We start from the raw sequence: 19674 nt of genomic DNA on the forward strand, positions 1-19674 counted from the left end.
TCACATCAGAGCGGGACCACACAGGATACCTTTTTTTTTTTTAAATGTATCTTTTTGTCTAAACTTGATAAGATATTTTGAACGTGTTTCACTTTCTTGGGAAAACCCCTCACACATCTCACAAATACATTACGTTTGTGTGTCATAGTGTATGACTTTGGTTAAAATGTACACCATGCAGCAAGAAAATGGCATTTTATGTCATACCAAACTAAATGATAATATTGTACGAAAATCTAAATGTTCAGTCCACAGTTGTTGTTTTTTTCTTTTTTTTGCTTCATTAACATCAGTTTTATCTGTATGTGTGCATGTGCCACGCAAAAGTGCACTGAAGTTGTGCGTTTTTATATTTAAGTCAAGAGTGTACCCATGAATGCATTTTAATTTTCACTGTAACAACATAGAATATTTATCTGTTGATAAATGTCGAGCAACAACGATATGCCATGAAACATCATATGAAGGATAAATGCTGCAACTCTATCTTTTTTTAAGTCTTATTTCAGGACTCAAACTTGAGCCATTCAGATTTCAGAACCATGGACAGAGGTCATGGTCCTCTCATCTGGAGCTCATTTACAATGAAAGATATACGCTTAGGCTATACAATACAATATAGTTTATTAAGCGGGACATATATAGGGATTCTTGTATTGTTTCCACAGTTTACATTTAGTGAGCAATTTCACTGAACATTAAATCGATCAAAAGCTATACGCGGATTGCGCAAACACACTCATGTGAATAATGTATTTTCAAAATTATAGAATCATTCTTTTTTTTTTTCTTCAGCAAAAGGGCTCTCCAAGTCAAGTCGTTTCCGGTGTGTCCTCTTCTTTTCATAAATAATTCTTCTTCTTGTGGCCCAAATTTGGCTTATTTTCAGCATCCAAACGTAACACCATTGACAGCACAAAACATTAAAAAAAAATAATAAAAAAAATAAAAATTCCATTCGTGCAAAAGACGGCTTTGGGCGTGAAAGCACTTCACTCTCAGCTTGTCCATAATTCCATATACTTCACTTAGACGAAAACCATATAATCTTTAAGGCTATACAAAACTTAAAATAGAGCATAACACAGTCGTCGCCTCTTCCACGTCATGTCCTCTCTTCCTTCTTTAATTTTGTCCTTTTTGGCAAAGTTTCCCAAGCCAGCCAAAATCCCAAAGACACCACCACGACATCCTGGTGCGTACAAGTTGATGGATGTGAATATTTGAATGTCCAAGGTTCATATTGGACGAGATAGTAGACTGATGGGAGGAGGAGGAGGGAGCGAGGGGGCGGAGGAGGTGGACGGAGGATGTTGAGGATATTCAGGAGTTTCGTCATTGACTTCCTTGGCTGACAAGTTCTTAGAGTTCAAAATAAATCGCACGTTGTTCTTTTTTGTCGTTGTTGTCATTCCAAGCAGAGTCACATCCAAGGTCAGATTATAGAGGAAAGACCAGAAAGCCTGAGAAGGTGGAGTATTTCCAACCGCCCATGAGGGTGCCTCGCTCCAGCTTCAGATAGACACGGTCCTCTCGCTCCACCATCAGCAGTACTCCATTACTGGCCGCCTCCCTTGTCACGTCCTGGTCCCCGGCAAAAGCTGATATGACTGGGTAATCATTTTGCATCAGGTTTACCTGCAGCGGAGGATAAGGAAAGAAGGTGGGATGAGTCTTCCTTTTTGTCACATCGGTTTACACCTGTTCTTGCATGCAAAAATCCCAATTGCTCACCTGAATGGTTTGTCTGTTATAGACCTTCACCACGTGGAAGCTAAAACTATATATCCCCCTCCTTGGGGCTTGGAAAACACTCGCCTTCAGGTCAAAATGGTTGCCGATGTTCACTAAAACCTGTAAATACAGATATGTTATACTTTAAACAAAACAAAACAAAAGAGCTGCATTTTCCTCTGCCAAATGCTTCAGGTGTCATGTTATGCGTCAGATGGGAGTTTGGTTTGGTGCCAAATGTGTGACCGAGGTGCATACAGTTCACCCAAAAAAAGAAACTGAAAGTATATGCGTCAAATCACTTGTAACTTTACTCGGTAATAGGTTAAATTTAGCAGTGGGTTGCCCAAATCACATTGGAAAAAAATGTCAATAAACGATTGATATATGACAAATTCGTCTTCTTAAGGTGACTGCTTTTTGTATTATGGTTCGGAATTAATGATGGGAAGTCTGTGCTTCAACAATTAACTCAGACATAAAGTACATGTTAAGTCAGACTCTGCCTAAGGCTTGATTTTTGGCTGCGCATCAACAAAAACACTCGTTACGCATACATCAAACAGCCCAAGGTTGCTTCTTCTGCGATATCGAGTTAGATGCAAGTCAAATACTTATAAATAGTCAATGGAATATCACATTAAAGAAGTTGCAGAGGCATAAAGGAAGTGTACAATCAGCCTACCCGCATAACTTTGCACGTCAACGGGTTGCAGCTTGAAATAAGCTTCCACTTATTAAAATGAAAATGCTGTGGTTGTTTTTAGGACCTAAACCTGACGGTCTCATTTCACAACGGTGGGTCTTACAGGGTGAAGGTTCAGGTTACAGTCAGTTGGATACGAAATAAATGAAAGGTCAAATTTACACACTCCTAGACCGCACGTACCATTAGACTCGGCCCATAAATGTAAGCGTAAAATCACCCATTAGTACCAGGGGTAAGAGCTCTTCTTGTTGGTCAAATCACAAATTCAATTAGGGAAAATAAATGGAACATTAAACAAGTCAGACATAAAAAAATAAATAAATAAATCACTCTGTTGCATGGGTGCGTTCAATGGTCTGTTTTACGCACAACATTTAATACATTACACGCAAACGTAGCTTAACATTATATTAATTCAATTCAGCTTTTCAAACAGCGTTAAAGTGGGAAAAGATGATTGTCCTATTTTTTTTTTCACCTGATCAAAGTAGATTGTCATGGAGGTGTTGCTCATCTCTGACGGCTCGTGGTTGGTTCCACGCACGGCCGAAAAAGCCACCTTGGCCCCGGCGGAGCGCACCGAGATGCCGAGTGAGGACGTGACCGCTCCGTCCGAGGAAGGGTTCGAGTCACACACGACGAGACACTTGCCCTCCAACACGATGGGCTCCGTGTCGTTCTGGCCGAGGCAGAGAGCCACGGTGCACCCCAGGAGGAGGAGGAGGAGGAGGTGGGCCAGTCCCGGGCAGCGCGCTGGCACCATGGTCGCTGATCCTGTGTTCGAACCCGGCAGCCCCCGTGGAGGTTTGTTAGCACTCGATCACCTGGTGCACACTTTCCTCCCCTTCTCTCCTCCCTCTCTTGCTCTCGCTCACTCTCAAACACCCCCTGACTCCGCGTCTCCCCTCCTCCCTGCGCACCTTACTTGGATTTGGGGAGAAGGCAAGTGCTCAAAGTCACACAAAGGTTGACGTACATCCTGAGAAATCAAATGTTTTATGTTAGACAAAACTTGTTGGCGGTGATTGGTCATTGTTTCCACCGAGACGCACGCACGTTGTCTGTGCGTAAAATGTCACCACTTTCTCACCTAATCTATTAAAAACGGAAACTTATGGTTTACCCTATCGCCGTCTTCTTTACATAAAAGAGGTTTAAGGTTTAAAGAACGACTTTATAGAGGCTCCAAATATAATTTTGGACCTACCTGCGCACTCCATGCTGCTGGTTCCTCCTCTGCCTCTCAGCGACTGAGCCGAGCGCTCAGATGCTGGTCCAAGAAAAATTCAAAAATAAATAAATAACACAATAAGCCAAGGTCTCCGGGCTCTCGTTCAAGGGATAACTCACGCCCATTCTTTGTCTAACTCCTTACAAGTGTTTCGCAGTGAAGAACACAGGCATGGACTCGTGGTTTGTTTGTTTGTTGTGTTTTCGCCCAAGTTTAGGTGGTGCGGCGACTTGGCTCTCGGTGTGTGTCATTTATATGCTGCTGCTGTCTCACGTCTGCCTCTGATTAATCCGAAATAAAGGGTGGGGTGCCGGAATAACATTTCTTATGCGCACCGCATTCCGCATCACAGTGCTGGAAAGGGAACAATTTGACACTCAAAGCCGGGATTCCAACTAGAGATGCTTTTGCGCCATCCAGTGGTTTATTTAAGTTCTGTCTGGAATTAGCACCAGTGGTAATTACGAAAATCTTTCCTTCCTGAACAGAAGATGTTGATTTAGTGGTGTTATCTGTTGTATTCATTTGTGAGCTGGCCCAAAGAAAATTACTCCAGAAACCGTTGTGAGCTCACTGAAATTTAAAGAGTTCATCTTAAAGCATTTCATGATGCTGGATGCCTGCATGTCATTTTTCAAGACAGGTGGTCTAATCAATTTGTTATTGTTATTGTTATACATGTATGTATAACCCCAAAGCAAGTGACATTGCAGTCAAGACCTTTTAATGAGCTGTCACTTCAGGGATTCATTTTTAATATCCCAATGAAAGACGCAGTGTGATTTTGCTCCCATTTTGTGTGGTTTTAACTCAGATTTTAGATTGCTGGCTATTTGAACCATTGAAATGTGTGTGCGTGACCATTTGGCTCCATGTATCTTGTGGTATGTGAGTGTGTGCGTGACGAGAGGAATCAAAGGGGATCAGATAAGCTTGAAGCTGCAAGCAAGATTACAGCCGAGTGTCTTTTTTTTTTTTTTTTTTTTTAAAGCAAAGACTGCTTGAATATTTATAGATCGGCACGTACTAGATGAAGACCAATATGTCGTTACGTCTTCGCCATTTTCTGGCATGAATGGGTTTTTTATCCATATGAGGGAAAACAAAATCTTCATGCGTTATTTCAATGAAGAGATGCGGTTTGGGGCTTAAATCAAACTAGGGATGATTTTTTTTTTAATGCTTACAATTGGATTGAGAGAAAGGACAAAACTACACCTTGCACATAAAGGTTTGGAGGGGCATGGATAATCTTGATACACAAGCTGCGCAGTGTTGCGGTGCAAAGCTTCATATGGCTTGCACTACAAAGAACAGGGAATTTTCAGCTCAATCACAGTACTCCTTCCCCCTTCCTAAACCCGATTTGACAAACATTGCGTTGTCAGAGCTGACTGCCAAACCATGCGGAAGAGTGACATCAGGTATCCGAGAGCCACAACTGACCCCGGGCCTTCAAGGACATGTAGCGATGGGAAAACATCAAATGTCAAGTACGGGGGACACGCAAGCAAAAGGGATGTGGCCTATATGGCATTAACATACCAGGGGCAGCCGTTGCCCTAAAAGAGGCTGCATGTCCTTCAGGACAGCTGATTGGCCAGACTGACGACCACATTATGTTTATTTTCCCTGACAGCTAGCAGTGCCTACTGGCTTCCAGGAACGGGGAGGTCGATGATGTGCCGGCTCTTAAAGCGAGCCATCTGCCTTTTTTTTTCTTTCTTTTTTTTGTATGTGTGAGGAAAATGACTCAGACTATTCATGATTGGTTTTCCGTTTTTCTCTATGTGACTTTTTTTTTTTTTTTTTTTCATGCAAGTCCTTCGAGGTCAGATGTGGTTTGATGACTCATTATTCCCTCTGGTTGTTTGGGACATATTGTCTGGTGTGTGTTAAATGCCATCAGATGCAATCAAAACATCGCACATTGAAAAATGTAGTACATCTGAACCGCATATTTACTTTGGTGTTGGCACACACCTTTGTATCCATCTGTCCTCCCGTCCATCTGTCAACTATAAATGTCTCCTTGGAATTAGCTCAACTTGCCATTTTGGCCTGAGAGAAACCCTTGAGTGGCATGAAGACTTATTGTGTCATGTGTGTTACATCATCACTATGTGTGAGCTCCTTATGATATCAGCGTGACCACTTCCTCCCAGAGGCTTCAAAATTCAAATTGTATCCCTGTAGTGGTGACCAAGTAATTGAGTCAAGCTTTACCGTGCGTCAAAATATTAGTCTTCTTTTGTTTCTCCACTCGCTTTTTGTTAATGACATCGCAAGTGTGGCTCATTTGAGATGATTATTACCGATCAAACATATTGCTTACGGCCGCCGATATTGTGGTGGCTCTCATCGCTGACTTTTGGGCTCAGTCGCAACTTAAATCCAATTTTCCCATCAATTATGCTGGGCTACACTCCACTCCCTGTCATGACCTTGATTATAGGGGGTTACAAAATAGATGGATAGATATGGATGGAATTATTACTATCATCAGTCTTCCATTTAATTTCCCTTGACAGCATTTCCCAGCATTTATTTGGAAACCGAGTCGCAATTTGTAGTTAGGTGTAAAGGACATATGCTTTTTTTTTTTCCACAATTTAAACAGTCCCCAAGTCTGTTAAATAGCATGGTTTTATCAAACTATCCCAAGGATCAAGAATTATAGTAAACTTAACACGCTGCATTTCTAGTCTTGCTGAAGTCAGGTTGTTTGAGAAGGGGACTCTGCCCCATGCAAGTGAGCCAGCCCCTTATCCCTCGCCACGTATTATTGTCCAGAAACCATACTCTGGCCATCGATTGAAAGTGGCTCTGGATTTCCAGCCAGCCTAGCCGATCATGTCATTGGCTGAGCAACTCGGTGTGGGGTGGTTACATAAAGGTAACTGTAACAGTAACGGGGCAGAGGTGCAGAAGACCTCAGTCACAGACATATCTTCTGCAGTAGTCAGATAACACTTTACTTTTGTTTGTAACTTAATGCTTGATGGGTGGGCAGGCATTCCTGAGATCATAAAAACATTAAAAGTCATCTTTCTCCAAATATGTGTGACCTCAAAGATTTTTCTTTTTTTTGTGTGTCTTACCAACAACCAAACATTCTAGAGTCCGAGACTGCCCCTTCTCAAATACTGTAACCCAATTTACAACTAAACAACTGCATTAGCGTAGGTCAGTGATAGACTAAAAACGTTTCCAATTTACGTAAAAGTTCGAGATTTACCGCAGTCCTGAGGGAACGGAACTCTTTCTAAAGGACCGCCTGCACGGTAGGCCTTCGTATTTTTAATTATCATTGTTTACATACTTTTATTTTGACGCCGGAAGTCAAGACTCATCGCCGGAAACGTCTTCTGAGCTAATGCTAATTAAATGACGCTTAACATCGATGTTGCTACGGCGACAGGACGCCAGCAGTGTGAAACTGCTGGTCGCTATCAAGACGAGAAGTTCACGAAGACGCTCAGCGAATGTTTCAGTGGAAGGTGTCCGACTAAATATTGAAAACCGTCAAAGCCGTATTTGCTATCACAAATGCAGTGCTACAATTAGGAGAAACAAGCGCGAGCATGTTAGCATTAAAAGCAACGAAGTCCCAAAGAGCTAACAAACCCTCTCGAGCATCCCTTCAAAACTTTACGGAAAGGTAACAAGTTCATCTCTCAACTCCTTTTTTCTCTAATTGTTTCAGTCTCTGAGAATGAGAACCACTGTTTGCTACAAATTCCAAGACAATTAATTTTGTTCATTAAAGCCCCACCAGAGAGTATGCATATAGTTAATGTCAATTTGTCAAAGTAAATGTAGCCGACTACTGATATCAAATGAACATGTTATTGATGTTTTGCTATTGACGTCATCATTTCATACAGTCGTGGGGATGATAACACTGCCAGTGGCATACAACAGAACAGCAGGAAGAACAGCTAGTGGCATAAAAACGTCTTTTTTTTCCCCGTTACCTTTTTTTGTGTAGACTGCCATACGAGATCCAAAATAAGATCTTGTCCTACCTGGATGCTGGCACACTACTCTGCATCAGCCAAGTCAGTAAAATCTTCTATCAACTTGCCAATGATGAGTAGGTATTAGAACACACCACACGCGGTGCATTAAAAGGCTACAACAATGTTGAAAATCCACTTCAAAAAGGATTTGAGGATTCAAATCCAATCGTAAAGCCTGGCAAGGAACAATCCGAGTCAGAGGAATTAATTCAACTCTACAGCTTCCTTCAGATAATAATTTTGACGTATTTCCATTGTACGACTTCACTGTCACTAGGTAGTCCTTTTAGTTTAATGTCAATTTCTGATGTAGTTTGTTGGTGTTGGCCAAGCATTCAGAATGTGTAGACAGAGAACTTTCTATACACACACACACACACACACACAGAATATTGTTCTATGTGAAAAGGTCAGATGGCAGAACAGTTTACACTCTCAATATATTAAAAGCAATTGGGTGGTCATCTGACTGAAAAATAACCTCTGGGTTTGTGTAATAGCCAGGTATATTCACTACTTCCATGCTGGTACCTTTTGAGGTTCAAAAGCGTGCTGCATGCCTATCAATGCCAATTTCTCATATTTCTCTTATTACCAAAACAACCAATGCAGGGCATTATGGAGAAATATATTCAAGAGGCTGCTAACCAAGAAGCCAATGCGCATGGTTGGGGAGATGCTGGAGAAGACCACATTGGAGGCTCAAGATCAGCCTTCAGGTTACTGGAAGCTACGTTACTTTAAAACTCTGGATGCGTGGAATAGGAGGAAGTGGAAAACACACATTGGAGTCATTAGCCGTCACACAGGGTTGCCCAGTCGCACAGTTCAGATGCTCAGGTGAGAGAAAGAGTGCCTACTTTAATTGCATACAATTTGTTCAATCATACTTTATGTATTACAGTCATCCCTCACCATATCAGGTTTTACTTTCCGCATTCTCACTGTATCGCAGAATTTTAAATCGTACATATCTAAGTTTATATCACAGATTTCCTCCTGTATCGCGGGATTTTGCCGTGACCATTTTTCCGCATGGACTAATTTTATTGCAGGCTTACATACTGTAGAAATAAGCACCAGCCAGGAGGAAAGAGTGTGTAAAAGACACAATCTCCCTAATTTAAAAGATAAAAGTCCATTGTGTCTATTGCAAAGCAGAACTGGCTAACACAACTACACGTCAACAGTAAAGTAAACATCGTTAGCTAATTTAATATAGCCTTCCGCCATTAGTAAGAACAAATTGTAATCCTTCCGCAGGTGGTCAAACACAGACACAGCTGCAGCTTTCAACTGATTTATTGAGCAAATGGTAACAAAATAAACACGTAACAAGCACCTTCATGGACGAGCTGCACGGCCACAACCGATACTCACCCAGAGGCACTCAACACACTGACTAGCTAACGGTTAGCCAGCTGCTATCCTGAGCCCACAAAAACCAACTCTAAAACTCTCACTCGCTGACCCCCACATCACTCAACAGGCCACGCCCCGCCTTTGAAAACCACACACATTCAAAGTCACAGATGCTACTGTGTAGAAAGTGAGAATGGCGACCCCAAATTGACAAAAATAATACATACACCTGAGATTTATATGTTGTATTGGTATTATACATAAAGCTCTAAAATATTTGTAAATAATAGAATAAATATATGGCCGTAGTGTAACCCTCACTATAGGATTTTACTGTGCTGTTCTCTCTCAATTGTCTCACTTTTTATCAGCTGCGAAGTGACTATGCAGGTTTTTTACATCCACTACATTTTATAATGGGATCCTTAGTAAGAGGCTACTTAAGCACCAAGGGAGCAGTTCAGGTATCGATGTCTTGCTCAACGATACCACAGCCGTGGGTCTGGGCGATGTTGGGGGTGGATGGTACGTTGCCGCATCCTCTCAAGCTCTGTCTACACTTGACGAAGCTGCCGTTATTTATTGGCCCACATTCTTCTGCCGGTCCGTGACTTGAACGGGTGCCCACGGTTGCAAGGGAAGATATCAACCAATTAGCTGGAAAGCTGCGAAGAGAAGTCCAAGGAAGAAAGTGTAAACAAAAAAATAAGATGGCATACGTTAAAATAAAATAAAAAATGATGGAGAAAAAGGTTAAAGCTGTTGAGTTTTTTAATATTAGTTCAGATTGTTTCTAGCCATTTTTTTTAAATGTATTTAATCTAGAAATAATGCAGCTACTACTCCTCAGACTCAAACCTTTTTCCGTTTCTTTGAGAAATTTTCAGATTTTGAATTTTTTGGGATAAAAAAAATATGCTTTGTCTAAAGATGCACCTATTTATTTTGATCAAAGGTTGATGACACTGTCAGAAATGTCCAGCTTTTTCTATTGGGTAGCACAACTACTACAATTTTGTGTTTGGGAAGCATGAAAAAAAAAATTTGCTGAAAATGTGTAATGGCATACATTGTGGATATGCATTTTTAGTTTATTCTTTACAAACTATTTGGATTGTAGAATCAATATCGTATGTATTCTTTACAGCACACACATTTCAATCTTCTGTAAAATTCCAGGGATTATTTCTCCATGTCTGAGAAAGAATTCTGCTCACTCAGCCGAATTTAATTAAAATAATTAAATTGTTACAATTTGAAATATAAAAACAAATAGGCTTTCCACGATCAGGATTTTTGGGGCCGATCACCCATCAGCGAGTTAAAAAAAAAAAAAAAAAAAACGATAACCGATCACGGATCCAATCACAAGATGGAGCAAAGTATTTCTATTTAAATTACTTGTTCATTTGCTGCATATACTTGTGTACTGTATACTGAGTATCTTCAACAATATTTTCTAGACAGTTCATGTATTCTAATCAGTCAGGTCAAACCCACATTACAACATGACAGAAATAATTGGTTAACTTACTCATTACTTCATCATAATTAAATTCTCCGATTGGCTGGCGACCAGTTCAGGGTGTACCCCGGCACTCGCCCGAAGATAGCTGGGATAGGCTCCAGCACGCCCGCGACCCTTGTGAGGAAAAGCGGTACAGAAAATGTATGGATGGAATGGTAATTAAATTATTTTACACACACCGAAACTTTAGAGCATGATTCAACAGAACGCTGGCATGTTTACGTACAATCGTTAGTGCTAGCACTAGCTTGCTAGGCTACATAACGTTTTGTTGGCCGCTTGTGAGCGTTATCGTATTAAAACTACGTGGCCATACCTCAGGCAATCCTTGAACGAACATCTTCTCCCGAGCACCGGTGACCACCACCACCACACGTTTTTCCCCATTTTGTTCTTTTTTGACCAACACAATACACGCGCCATCCATTGTTGTTGGCGTGGCCGTGGTAACGAGTGTTTCCAGTCGCGTTTGATTTGACAAAGCCCAGTGATCGTAAATGACGTCAAAAGACACGCAACAAAGCTAAAAATAAACTAGCTTTTGGATTCAAATATACTTTATACGACGGCGACCCAGAGTGACAGTCTTTTGCGGAGCCGATCAATGACGTCATTGAACGGATCAGCGAATTCTGACATTAAAGCCGATCAGCCGATCATCATAAAATGCTAATCATTGGCCGATACCGATCGAAGCCGATCAGATCGGTGTAAAGTCTAAAAATAAAAAAATCAACTCATAGAAACATGTTGTCCAGCACATGTGTAAACTATATTAGATTTTTTGTCATTACATGTTGATTATGGTAATCTGTTCGGGATTATCGTTTGTACAGCTGTGAAGTGCGCTTTACATTTTCACTCCATGTTTGCGCTTCCATTTTAAGAGTTAAAGGTAATTATTCGCTTTGATAAAATTATTTTGAATGTCAATTATTTCCAGATTTTTTGCAGTATTGCCTAATGGGCCAGCGGGCTCTGCTTGGTCTGAATCATCTGCTCAGAGATATGCCAGCATCCATGATCGGAGGGGGGCTTCCTCACCGCCTCCCCCTAACTCTCTGCTGGGTTTTTATAACCTCTGATTAGAGGCTGCGAGGCGCTACATTTGGACTTCCATTCTGGTTGCTGCGGTACAGAGGGGAACTGGAAATAAGTGTTTTCCTTGCAGAGGCTGTCTGAATTGTTGAAATAAATTACTTACCCACGCCCCCTCCCGACCTCTCATCTAGAACACACTTTCTCTCTCTTCCTTCCCCAGAAAGTCAGACACTCCCCCCTGGGGGTTTGTCTGAGACACTCAGGAGCGTACGATTTACCTTGCTAATAAGCATTTCACAAGACATCACACACACAGACAATGGCGGGCCAAATCCCCAGGGTGATCCTGGTCCTCACAGGCTGCTCCAATTTTTTCTTTTGTTCCTCCCTCAGCTAAGCATAAGAAAAAAATAAAAAATAAATCACAATAGGGGCAGTCCTGAGTGTCAGTATAGACTGAATCAGATCAAGAAATTCATCAGAGCAGCTGCAGTTTTATGTCATTATTACATTTTATTCCATTAGCAACTTCACTGAACTCCCTTCACTGCTGATAAAGCAAATAGAATAGCCTTTAAACTCTTAGTTGGGTGAGTATAAAATGTAATAACCAGACAAATGACAACCTTTCTGTTAAATTACACTTTTCATCTTTCATCACTTATCTTTTCATTGCACTTTACATTAAGCTGTTTTTATTGTACATTTACAAAGATTTACTAGGTCACACCATACAGAAAAAAAAGCAACGAAGAACTTTTTAAAGAAAAATGTTAAAATTTTATGAGCATGAAAAAGAATATTCCAAAGTACAAAGTACTATGATAAGTATGAGAATACAAAAAAAAAAATTGCTATAGTTGAACTCAATATACTAATCAAATCAACGAAAACCACATTTATCTTTAGAATTTATATTTTCAAAGCTGTAAAAATGGCATATTGTGGTCCAGACTAGCTGAACAAGTTAAGACAATATTTCATTGTGTTGAGTGTGGATAAGGTACATTACAGGTGGCATTTATAAATACTGCAATCTGCAATCAATGTGAATGTTTCTAATTTCTTTTATACTGTCAAATATTCTTGCATAATTTCTTTAAATATTTCTGATAAATTATTCACATATTATTCATATATAATTATGATAAATTATTAAACCCATCTTGCCCACCCCTATTGGTTCAATGACTGTGGCCTTACTTTAGGTCTTGAAATGTGTCTTTGCTAACGCAGATTTGAGTGTAGCCTAATTCTCTTATTAATTACTCATGTCATGGCACACTAGAAACATAACCTGGGAGCTGACGGTCACCGACAAATCAAAGAATGAAGCCACATATGATCTCAGCTGGCTCCAGTTCTTTGAGAGCTCTGCGGTGCTGTGCTGGAATGGGAGCCTCTGGCCCGACTTCCATCAAATTTCCACCGTTCAGCTCCACGGCGTCAGGAGAGTAGCCCTCAACTGCCCCGGACTCAAGGCGTGAGACAGTCAACATCCATCCCCATCCATCTGTTGCTCCAGCGCCTCTCCACTGTAAAAAATGATTGTCTTTTCCTTGCTTTGGCAGACCTGGCTGGAGGTCCCTCATGGATGTGGTAGACATGGAGAGTCTGACTAAAAGCATGCAGGACTGTGGCCGGGATCAACTAGTTGAACTGAAGCTATTGAAGCATGATGTTGTCATGGGGCTTTGGAAGGTAATTATGTTACAAACCACTCTGTAAAACTAATGGAGCGGGCTCAACCCAAATGTATAAGTTTAACCCTAGCTATTTGACAAATTATGTATTATAATTTATTTAGAATGTCAATTTGGAAGGTATGGTTTAAGGGAGGTAGACAGAAAAGAGAACAAAATGTCCAAAGACAAAATCTGCAACTATAACACCTGCTAGCACCTGGTTGGGGAATCTTGCGATAAACAAGGGGAAAAAAGAGGTCAAAAGGTAATAATTAACGAGACGTGAAAGATTTGAGCCAATTAGTTGATTGCAGGGACAAGTTACATCAGTTGAGCTGTGCTTGTTAATACAGGCTTCTTGCTTTGACATCAAACAATGCCTGCACCTTTTGACAAGAGCGATGGGTTGGAAACTGTAGCCCTCTTTCTCACAAAGTTCCTGCAAAATGTGTGTTTCACAAAAAAAAAAAAAAAAACTGCCGTGCTGAATATTACAGCAACTGTGTTTGCCTTCACACAGCCAAAATGCAATCCTGCATCCAGATCAGCTCCAGCGTGTGGTGTGAAAATTGCTTTCAACACAAAAGGACAGCGGAAGTGAACTGGGTGTTCACCGTCACAACACCCGTTCTGACTTTCTGTTTATTTTTCTTTTATAACACTCCTGCCTCTAACTTTGTCTCTGAAGTCAGGTAATTGAGGTGTTGCCTCCATTCTCCACCGATTATTCCGTGGCAGTCAGTACCTTTCACACAGAACAGCAACGCAGGAAATAAAGCTGGGATAAGAAAACTTTTGACTAGCAGTGTAAAAGTGTGTGTCTTATAAACACAATCGGATAACCCCTGAAAGTTACAAGCTTGGATAAAAATTGTGACTTGCACAGTGTTAAAACTAAGGGAACAACGAAACAAAATATGGTGCTGGGTGGAGAGCTTTTCTTCAATTCTTGTAAGAAAAGTCAAGACAATGACAATGTAACGACAATGCTGATTTGAGTCTTTTTGTTCGCAGGAGCGACACAGTGTTGCCTTTGTCATGTTCACACTTCACTTCTATAGACTACTGGAGAGAAGTACCCAGGGATCCTCTCTTTGGTAGGCGACACCTCTTCTTGAGCTGTTCAAACGGTAAAAAGTGTGTCACGAGCAAATGCAACTGACAGCCTTCATTCCCGAGGTGATCTGTCTTTGATGCTCTGCTTGGTGATCCATTACCGGCACTTTCACTACGACTGTGGCCGTTATCCTTGTCAACATTATGGCCTTTCCCCCCTCTCTTGTCTTGTGTTTGCATCATCTACGGCTTGTCTTTAGAGTAGGGTTTTGAGAGATATGTTTAAATGAAAAACCAAAATAATAGAATTGATTGAACTCTGGTAAACAGGACAAGGCGTTATATTTGTACAAGTGAGTTCCATTTGTATTACAATGAAAGCGTTTAAATGAGGAGGGCGCTTTAATTTGACATTGCTCATCTACTCCCTCTTTCGTGCAGCATTTCTAATAACTCATAAGTATGCACATAGCCCCCTCTACTGGCTAGAATTGACAACTCATTATTTTCCTTCCAATAGTCCCTACGTGGAGCCCATGGTCAAAGCCCCATTTGATGACATCGACCCTGATTATGGTCTCCATGGTTACCAGCTAAACATAGTTCTCCACAGCACTGAATGTGAGATCATGTCTGCAAGTTTCTCTCAGTTATTCTGCCGAAGAGGTAATCTTTTTTTTTTTTTTTTGTTTATATCACATGCGAAATACAACTTTAAGTGTTATGCTTTTGTTAAGTGATTATACTGCAAGTGAAAGTGAATTAATGAATGCATCTGTTTGTTCATGAACAACCTTTATCACGATGTCCTTCAGATCAGATCTGCGATGGCCACCTTCGACTTACAGCCATTAATGAGACCTGCTTTTCGCAGCGCACACCTCTATCAGGAAATGTCACTCTGCCCTGGAGGTGTGAGGCACTGCGGGGCGAAGTAAAGGTACCAATTCCTTTGTTAGAAGACTTGTTCACTGTCTGGGACTCAGTCACACACTAAATGGTAGGAAGTTCTAAGCCAACCAAACATCAATCATTCAAAGTCATCGGCACTGTGGTTCAGCAAATAGTGATCAAGGGCATTTATTTACAACACTGCAGTTTGGGATAGAGCTTTATTTGTACAAATACCTTTTTTTTGTATAATATTAAATAGCGTTACGGAGAATTGCAGCAAAATGGCAAGAAACGAGTAAACACGCACATTGTGGTGCAATTACGTGTCAGGGTCGAATGGAACATTAACAGTCGTTAAAGATGTCACGTTCACTTACATAAGATGCTCTTTAATACAGCACAGGGAACTTGTTCACGACATGTGGTGAGTCTCCACACTTTGAGAGACTGTTCAAGTGCTTTGATGATGCTGTTTGCTCAGCAATGAAGTTAGCAACTTAGTACAAATGGGCCCAGCAGTCAACTATTTAATTATGTAAATCAGAGCGTGTGAACTGAGGTAATTAGTCACTATCCTTTTTTCTCCTGATGAGGAAGAATGAGCTGCAACTCAGCCCGCCCGCATGTACAAAACTGGGTATGTCTTTTTGTTTCCATGATGACTAGGGCAGAGCTAGGGGGTTGCAACTAGGCAAGTGGCTACTTGTTCTCAGACAGCCCAGTGTCAGACGAGAAAAGCACACCTCCACATAGAGAGCAAGTAAAAGGCATATTTGTGACTTCACTTTCCGTCAGGACTTCGTCACCAAGCCACTGGATTACACTTGCGATGCTATCCGTGCAGGCGGAAAATGCAGCTGGCACATTAGCAAAGGCAAATAACTCCCGTCCCCACGTCGACAAATTTGATGAACATTTTAGTTGGTGCCAGTTATCAGGAGCTAATGCCGGCAATGCTATTAGCGAATGGTAATCTCTACTAACAGTAGGCACTCCGGAGTTCCAACTTTTTGTGTACAAGCAATTAATAAGTCAAATTTCCATGATATAATATGAGAGTTCTCGCAAGAACTTGTTTGAACATTGTCCCAAACAAATTCATAACTGGATCCTCCCCTCCAAAACATGGCTGTTTGTTGTACTCATTGCAGTGTATTTTTATTAAACAATTTGATCATGTCTTCTCTTCATCAGGATCGCTGTATCATGACTCTGACTCTTCTTGATGAGTTCAACAAACCCTTTTGGTGTGTCAGCACGCCAGTTGTCATGAAGCACCTAGAGATGCCATGTTCACTTTTCTATGCCGCGGAACACTTCCTCATGCACTATCGGGACTCAGAGGGTCAAGTATTGATGAAATTTGTGCGGATGGAGCAGCAGAAACAGTTTTTCCTCATCAACTTAGCAGTTTATGTGACAACCTGCAAAGTCAACAAGTACTTCAGAAAACAATACTGAACATTTACTGCTTCGCAATTGGATTGACCTTTCTTTATTAAATCACACATGTCCACATTCTGAGCACACCAATAACATTTGTGTTGGAGTGAGCAGTCACGTAAAGCAGTTGTGTAGGTAATAGGATTCCTTCCATTTTTTAGCCACTAACTTCACTAACCTTTGGTTAGAAAAACCCTAAACCACATGTATCAATAATAATGAATGTATTAATTCCTAAAAAACCTTGAATGCACAGCATATTCGCTTCATGGTGTCTGAACTTCATCCAGTCATCCTCCCAATTAACTTTAGTGCTCGCCCTGTGCTGGTACATGGTAACCCAGTAAAATGGTTGAAAATAATACACCTACACAATGAAATGAGCTCCAAATCCAAAGTTGTGATACGTATATTGTGTTGCTCAAATGCTTACACAAGGACAATGAATACATTAAAAGAGAAGTGTGTGCATATATGTTCCTCTTCTATAATCAGCAAAAGGACATTTCACAACAGTGTATGAAGAAATTTTTTTACCACAACAATATTGATGCCTTTCTTCAAAGATTCAAGGAATTTAAGTGTCATAACAATACACATTTACACATGATATGGCACAAAATTAGATACCCAAGGTCCCAGATTAGCCCAGTAAGTCTCAAGATTTGTGAAATATAAATAAGATACAATAAGAGAAGATAATCAAGATTTTTTTAACAATATTTGCAGTGGTGAATGTGTGCAAAGGTGCAAATCAGCAAGGATTTGGATGCAGCAAAATACAAATGCCAGAAGCATGTATTGGACATAATATTTCCATTATATTTCTGTGGTCCTTGTATTTGAAGAGAATAAATCTAGCTGTACTGTCTCAGATTTTGGGGTCTTCTTTTTGACAGGAAAGACACAGAGAATGTCTCCCCCCCCCCCCCCCCCCCACCCAAAAAAAAAAACGAAGCCTAAAAGCATCTTCCTCCCTGGCTGATTTATTATTATTGTTTTTTTTTATGATAATGGGTCACTTTTAAAAGACCAGACAGACCTCTTATTGAAATGAAATCATGAAATGATTTTTGGGGAATTATTTGCTTGTGAATACACATTTTGTTTCTCATTCCCATGGTTTTATGAATAGAGTCGGCCAAGAGTAAGAACAGCATTGTTTAGGCCCACTGAGCCACGTCCGCTTTTCCTCTGTATAAGTAGCGTGTCAGCAGGAAATGCTCCCAGTCAGTCAAGCGGTCAAAAAAAAAGTCAAGCGGAGCGCTCATCACACAATAACATTTATAGATGTTGGAACTCGGTGCACACATAAGGCGCGCCACATTATAAGGCGCCCCGTCCGCTTTGGAGAAAATTGAAGACTTTTAAGTGCGCCTTATGGTCGTGAAAATACAGTAGCCTGAATGTCTACAATTTTAAGAGTGATGCAAAAGTATTGACCACCAATCACTGAATAACTTCTAAAACCTCCATCCAACTCACTTACATTAGGTAATTATCTCTCCATCATGAGGCCACCTTTATTGCGACACCCATTAGTGTCGGTAGCCGTCGCTTTGACTCTTTAATATCCACATACCCATAAGTGTCCAAAGCAAATGAAAATATGCAGTGTATTTTTGCCAGTCGGCCATTTTAATATTAGGGCAATTCCTCGGAAACCTGCCAAATGACTTGAAAGTTGCTGAGTCATGCAGTTATAATGGCAACGCATCATAAAGTCTCATGGCGCCAATATCTGTTTATTTGCTTCAAGATTGTGCAGCCATTTTGAGCATGTCATCACAGCTTCAAGATTGTGCAGCCATCTTGAGCATGTCATCACAGTGTGTTGTTACACATTTCTGCGGGAGCGCTTGTCCCTAAATTAAATAAAGCTGCCATGTTCATAAAATGTGACCCACACCACATTTAGAACCAAGGACGCCGGGTCTAGTGTGATAGCATGCCTGTATTTGGTATATGACGATGGAGATTAAAATAATAATAATAATTCCTAATGCTTATTTTATACCTTCGCCGCCACGCTTCACAATCACTCATTTCTGTTATTAGTGAGACAAATGGTCAATTCCTTGTATCGAGCACAGGAAATTGCTTTCCCTGCACACGTGAAAGCTGTGGCAGACAAACAAACCGGCCGTAAATAATAATTAATAGCAAGTGCTTAAAGTACAAAGGATGATTTGTCATTGTGTAAATATAAACAGTACAATCACTTGTTTAACATTGAGAGAAGCTTGATTATCTGTTGCAGTAAAATGCAGACAGAACATGCATTTCAAATGAATTATAACAGTTTAAGCTGTATCGAGAATGATTGCATTTTGTTTTATTTACTTCTTTTTTCGGGGGCACGGTGGCCGACTGGTTAGAGCGTAAGCCTCACAGTTCTGAGGACCCGGGTTCAATCCCGTGGAGTTTGCATGTTCTCCCCTTGCCTGCGTGGGTTTTCTCCGGGTACTCCGGTTTCCTCCCACATCCCAAAAACATGCATTAATTGAAGACTCTAAATTACCCGTAGGTGTGACTGTGCGTGCGAATGGTTGTTAGTTTGTATGTGCCCTGCGATTGACTGGCAACCAGTTCAGGGTGTACCCCGCCTCCTGCCCGATGATAGCTGGGATAGGCTCCAGCACGCCCGCGACCCTAGTGAGGAGAAGCGGCTCAGAAAATGGATGGATGGATGGATTTCTTTCTTTTTTCATTGAATCGCAGTATATTTGCCAAGTGGTCCACTTTTGAGGAGATCCTGGAGGAAGAGGAGGAAAGTGACCACACGAGGGCACTAAAGCACCTTGGGGCGCTCACCTTTTGCTTTGGGCAAAGAGAGAGACTTTTTTTTCCTCCAATGTGAGTTTTTAAAACACCCCAGGACAAAAAAAAACATCAGCTTCCCAGACTGTTGTAAAAAGTGTATATGTTCGTATTTGTTTCCACTGTAAACAGGTCAATCATTTGAGACG

At 40.9% G+C, this 19674-nt stretch overlaps 2 protein-coding genes across 7 annotated transcripts; one reads left to right on the plus strand and one right to left on the minus strand.

The window, feature by feature from the left end:
- Nucleotides 1-605: 605 nt before the first annotated feature.
- On the minus strand, nt 606-3977 carry cbln2b (cerebellin 2b precursor). 3 transcript variants are annotated; one of them, XM_061758906.1, is made up of 4 exons: nt 3651-3977; nt 2922-3217; nt 1735-1854; nt 606-1638 (listed from the first exon to the last, which is right to left on the minus strand). In XM_061758906.1, exons 1-4 carry the CDS (start codon nt 3661-3663, stop codon nt 1441-1443), a joined length of 627 nt encoding a protein of 208 aa, XP_061614890.1. In that variant the 5' UTR covers nt 3664-3977; the 3' UTR covers nt 606-1440. The 3 variants fall into 3 exon arrangements, with proteins under 3 accessions (XP_061614890.1, XP_061614893.1, XP_061614891.1); XM_061758909.1 differs by having other exon boundaries at nt 2922-3367; nt 3651-3973; XM_061758907.1 differs by having other exon boundaries at nt 2922-3422; nt 3651-3973.
- Nucleotides 3978-7061: 3084 nt separating this feature from the next.
- fbxo15 (F-box protein 15) lies at nt 7062-17579 on the plus strand. Of its 4 annotated transcripts, none has more exons than XM_061758946.1 (9): nt 7062-7335; nt 7666-7774; nt 8309-8536; nt 12916-13110; nt 13199-13328; nt 14327-14409; nt 14889-15034; nt 15184-15308; nt 16457-17579. In XM_061758946.1, exons 2-9 carry the CDS (start codon nt 7707-7709, stop codon nt 16721-16723), a joined length of 1242 nt encoding a protein of 413 aa, XP_061614930.1. In that variant the 5' UTR covers nt 7062-7335; nt 7666-7706; the 3' UTR covers nt 16724-17579. The 4 variants fall into 4 exon arrangements, with proteins under 4 accessions (XP_061614930.1, XP_061614928.1, XP_061614931.1 ...); XM_061758944.1 differs by having other exon boundaries at nt 7666-7770; XM_061758947.1 differs by having other exon boundaries at nt 7666-7735.
- The last annotated feature ends 2095 nt before the right edge of the window (nt 17580-19674 follow it).

This window comes from Phyllopteryx taeniolatus, chromosome 20 (genome assembly GCF_024500385.1).
Source record: "Phyllopteryx taeniolatus isolate TA_2022b chromosome 20, UOR_Ptae_1.2, whole genome shotgun sequence".
In the NCBI taxonomy this organism is placed as follows: Eukaryota; Metazoa; Chordata; class Actinopteri; order Syngnathiformes; family Syngnathidae; genus Phyllopteryx; species Phyllopteryx taeniolatus.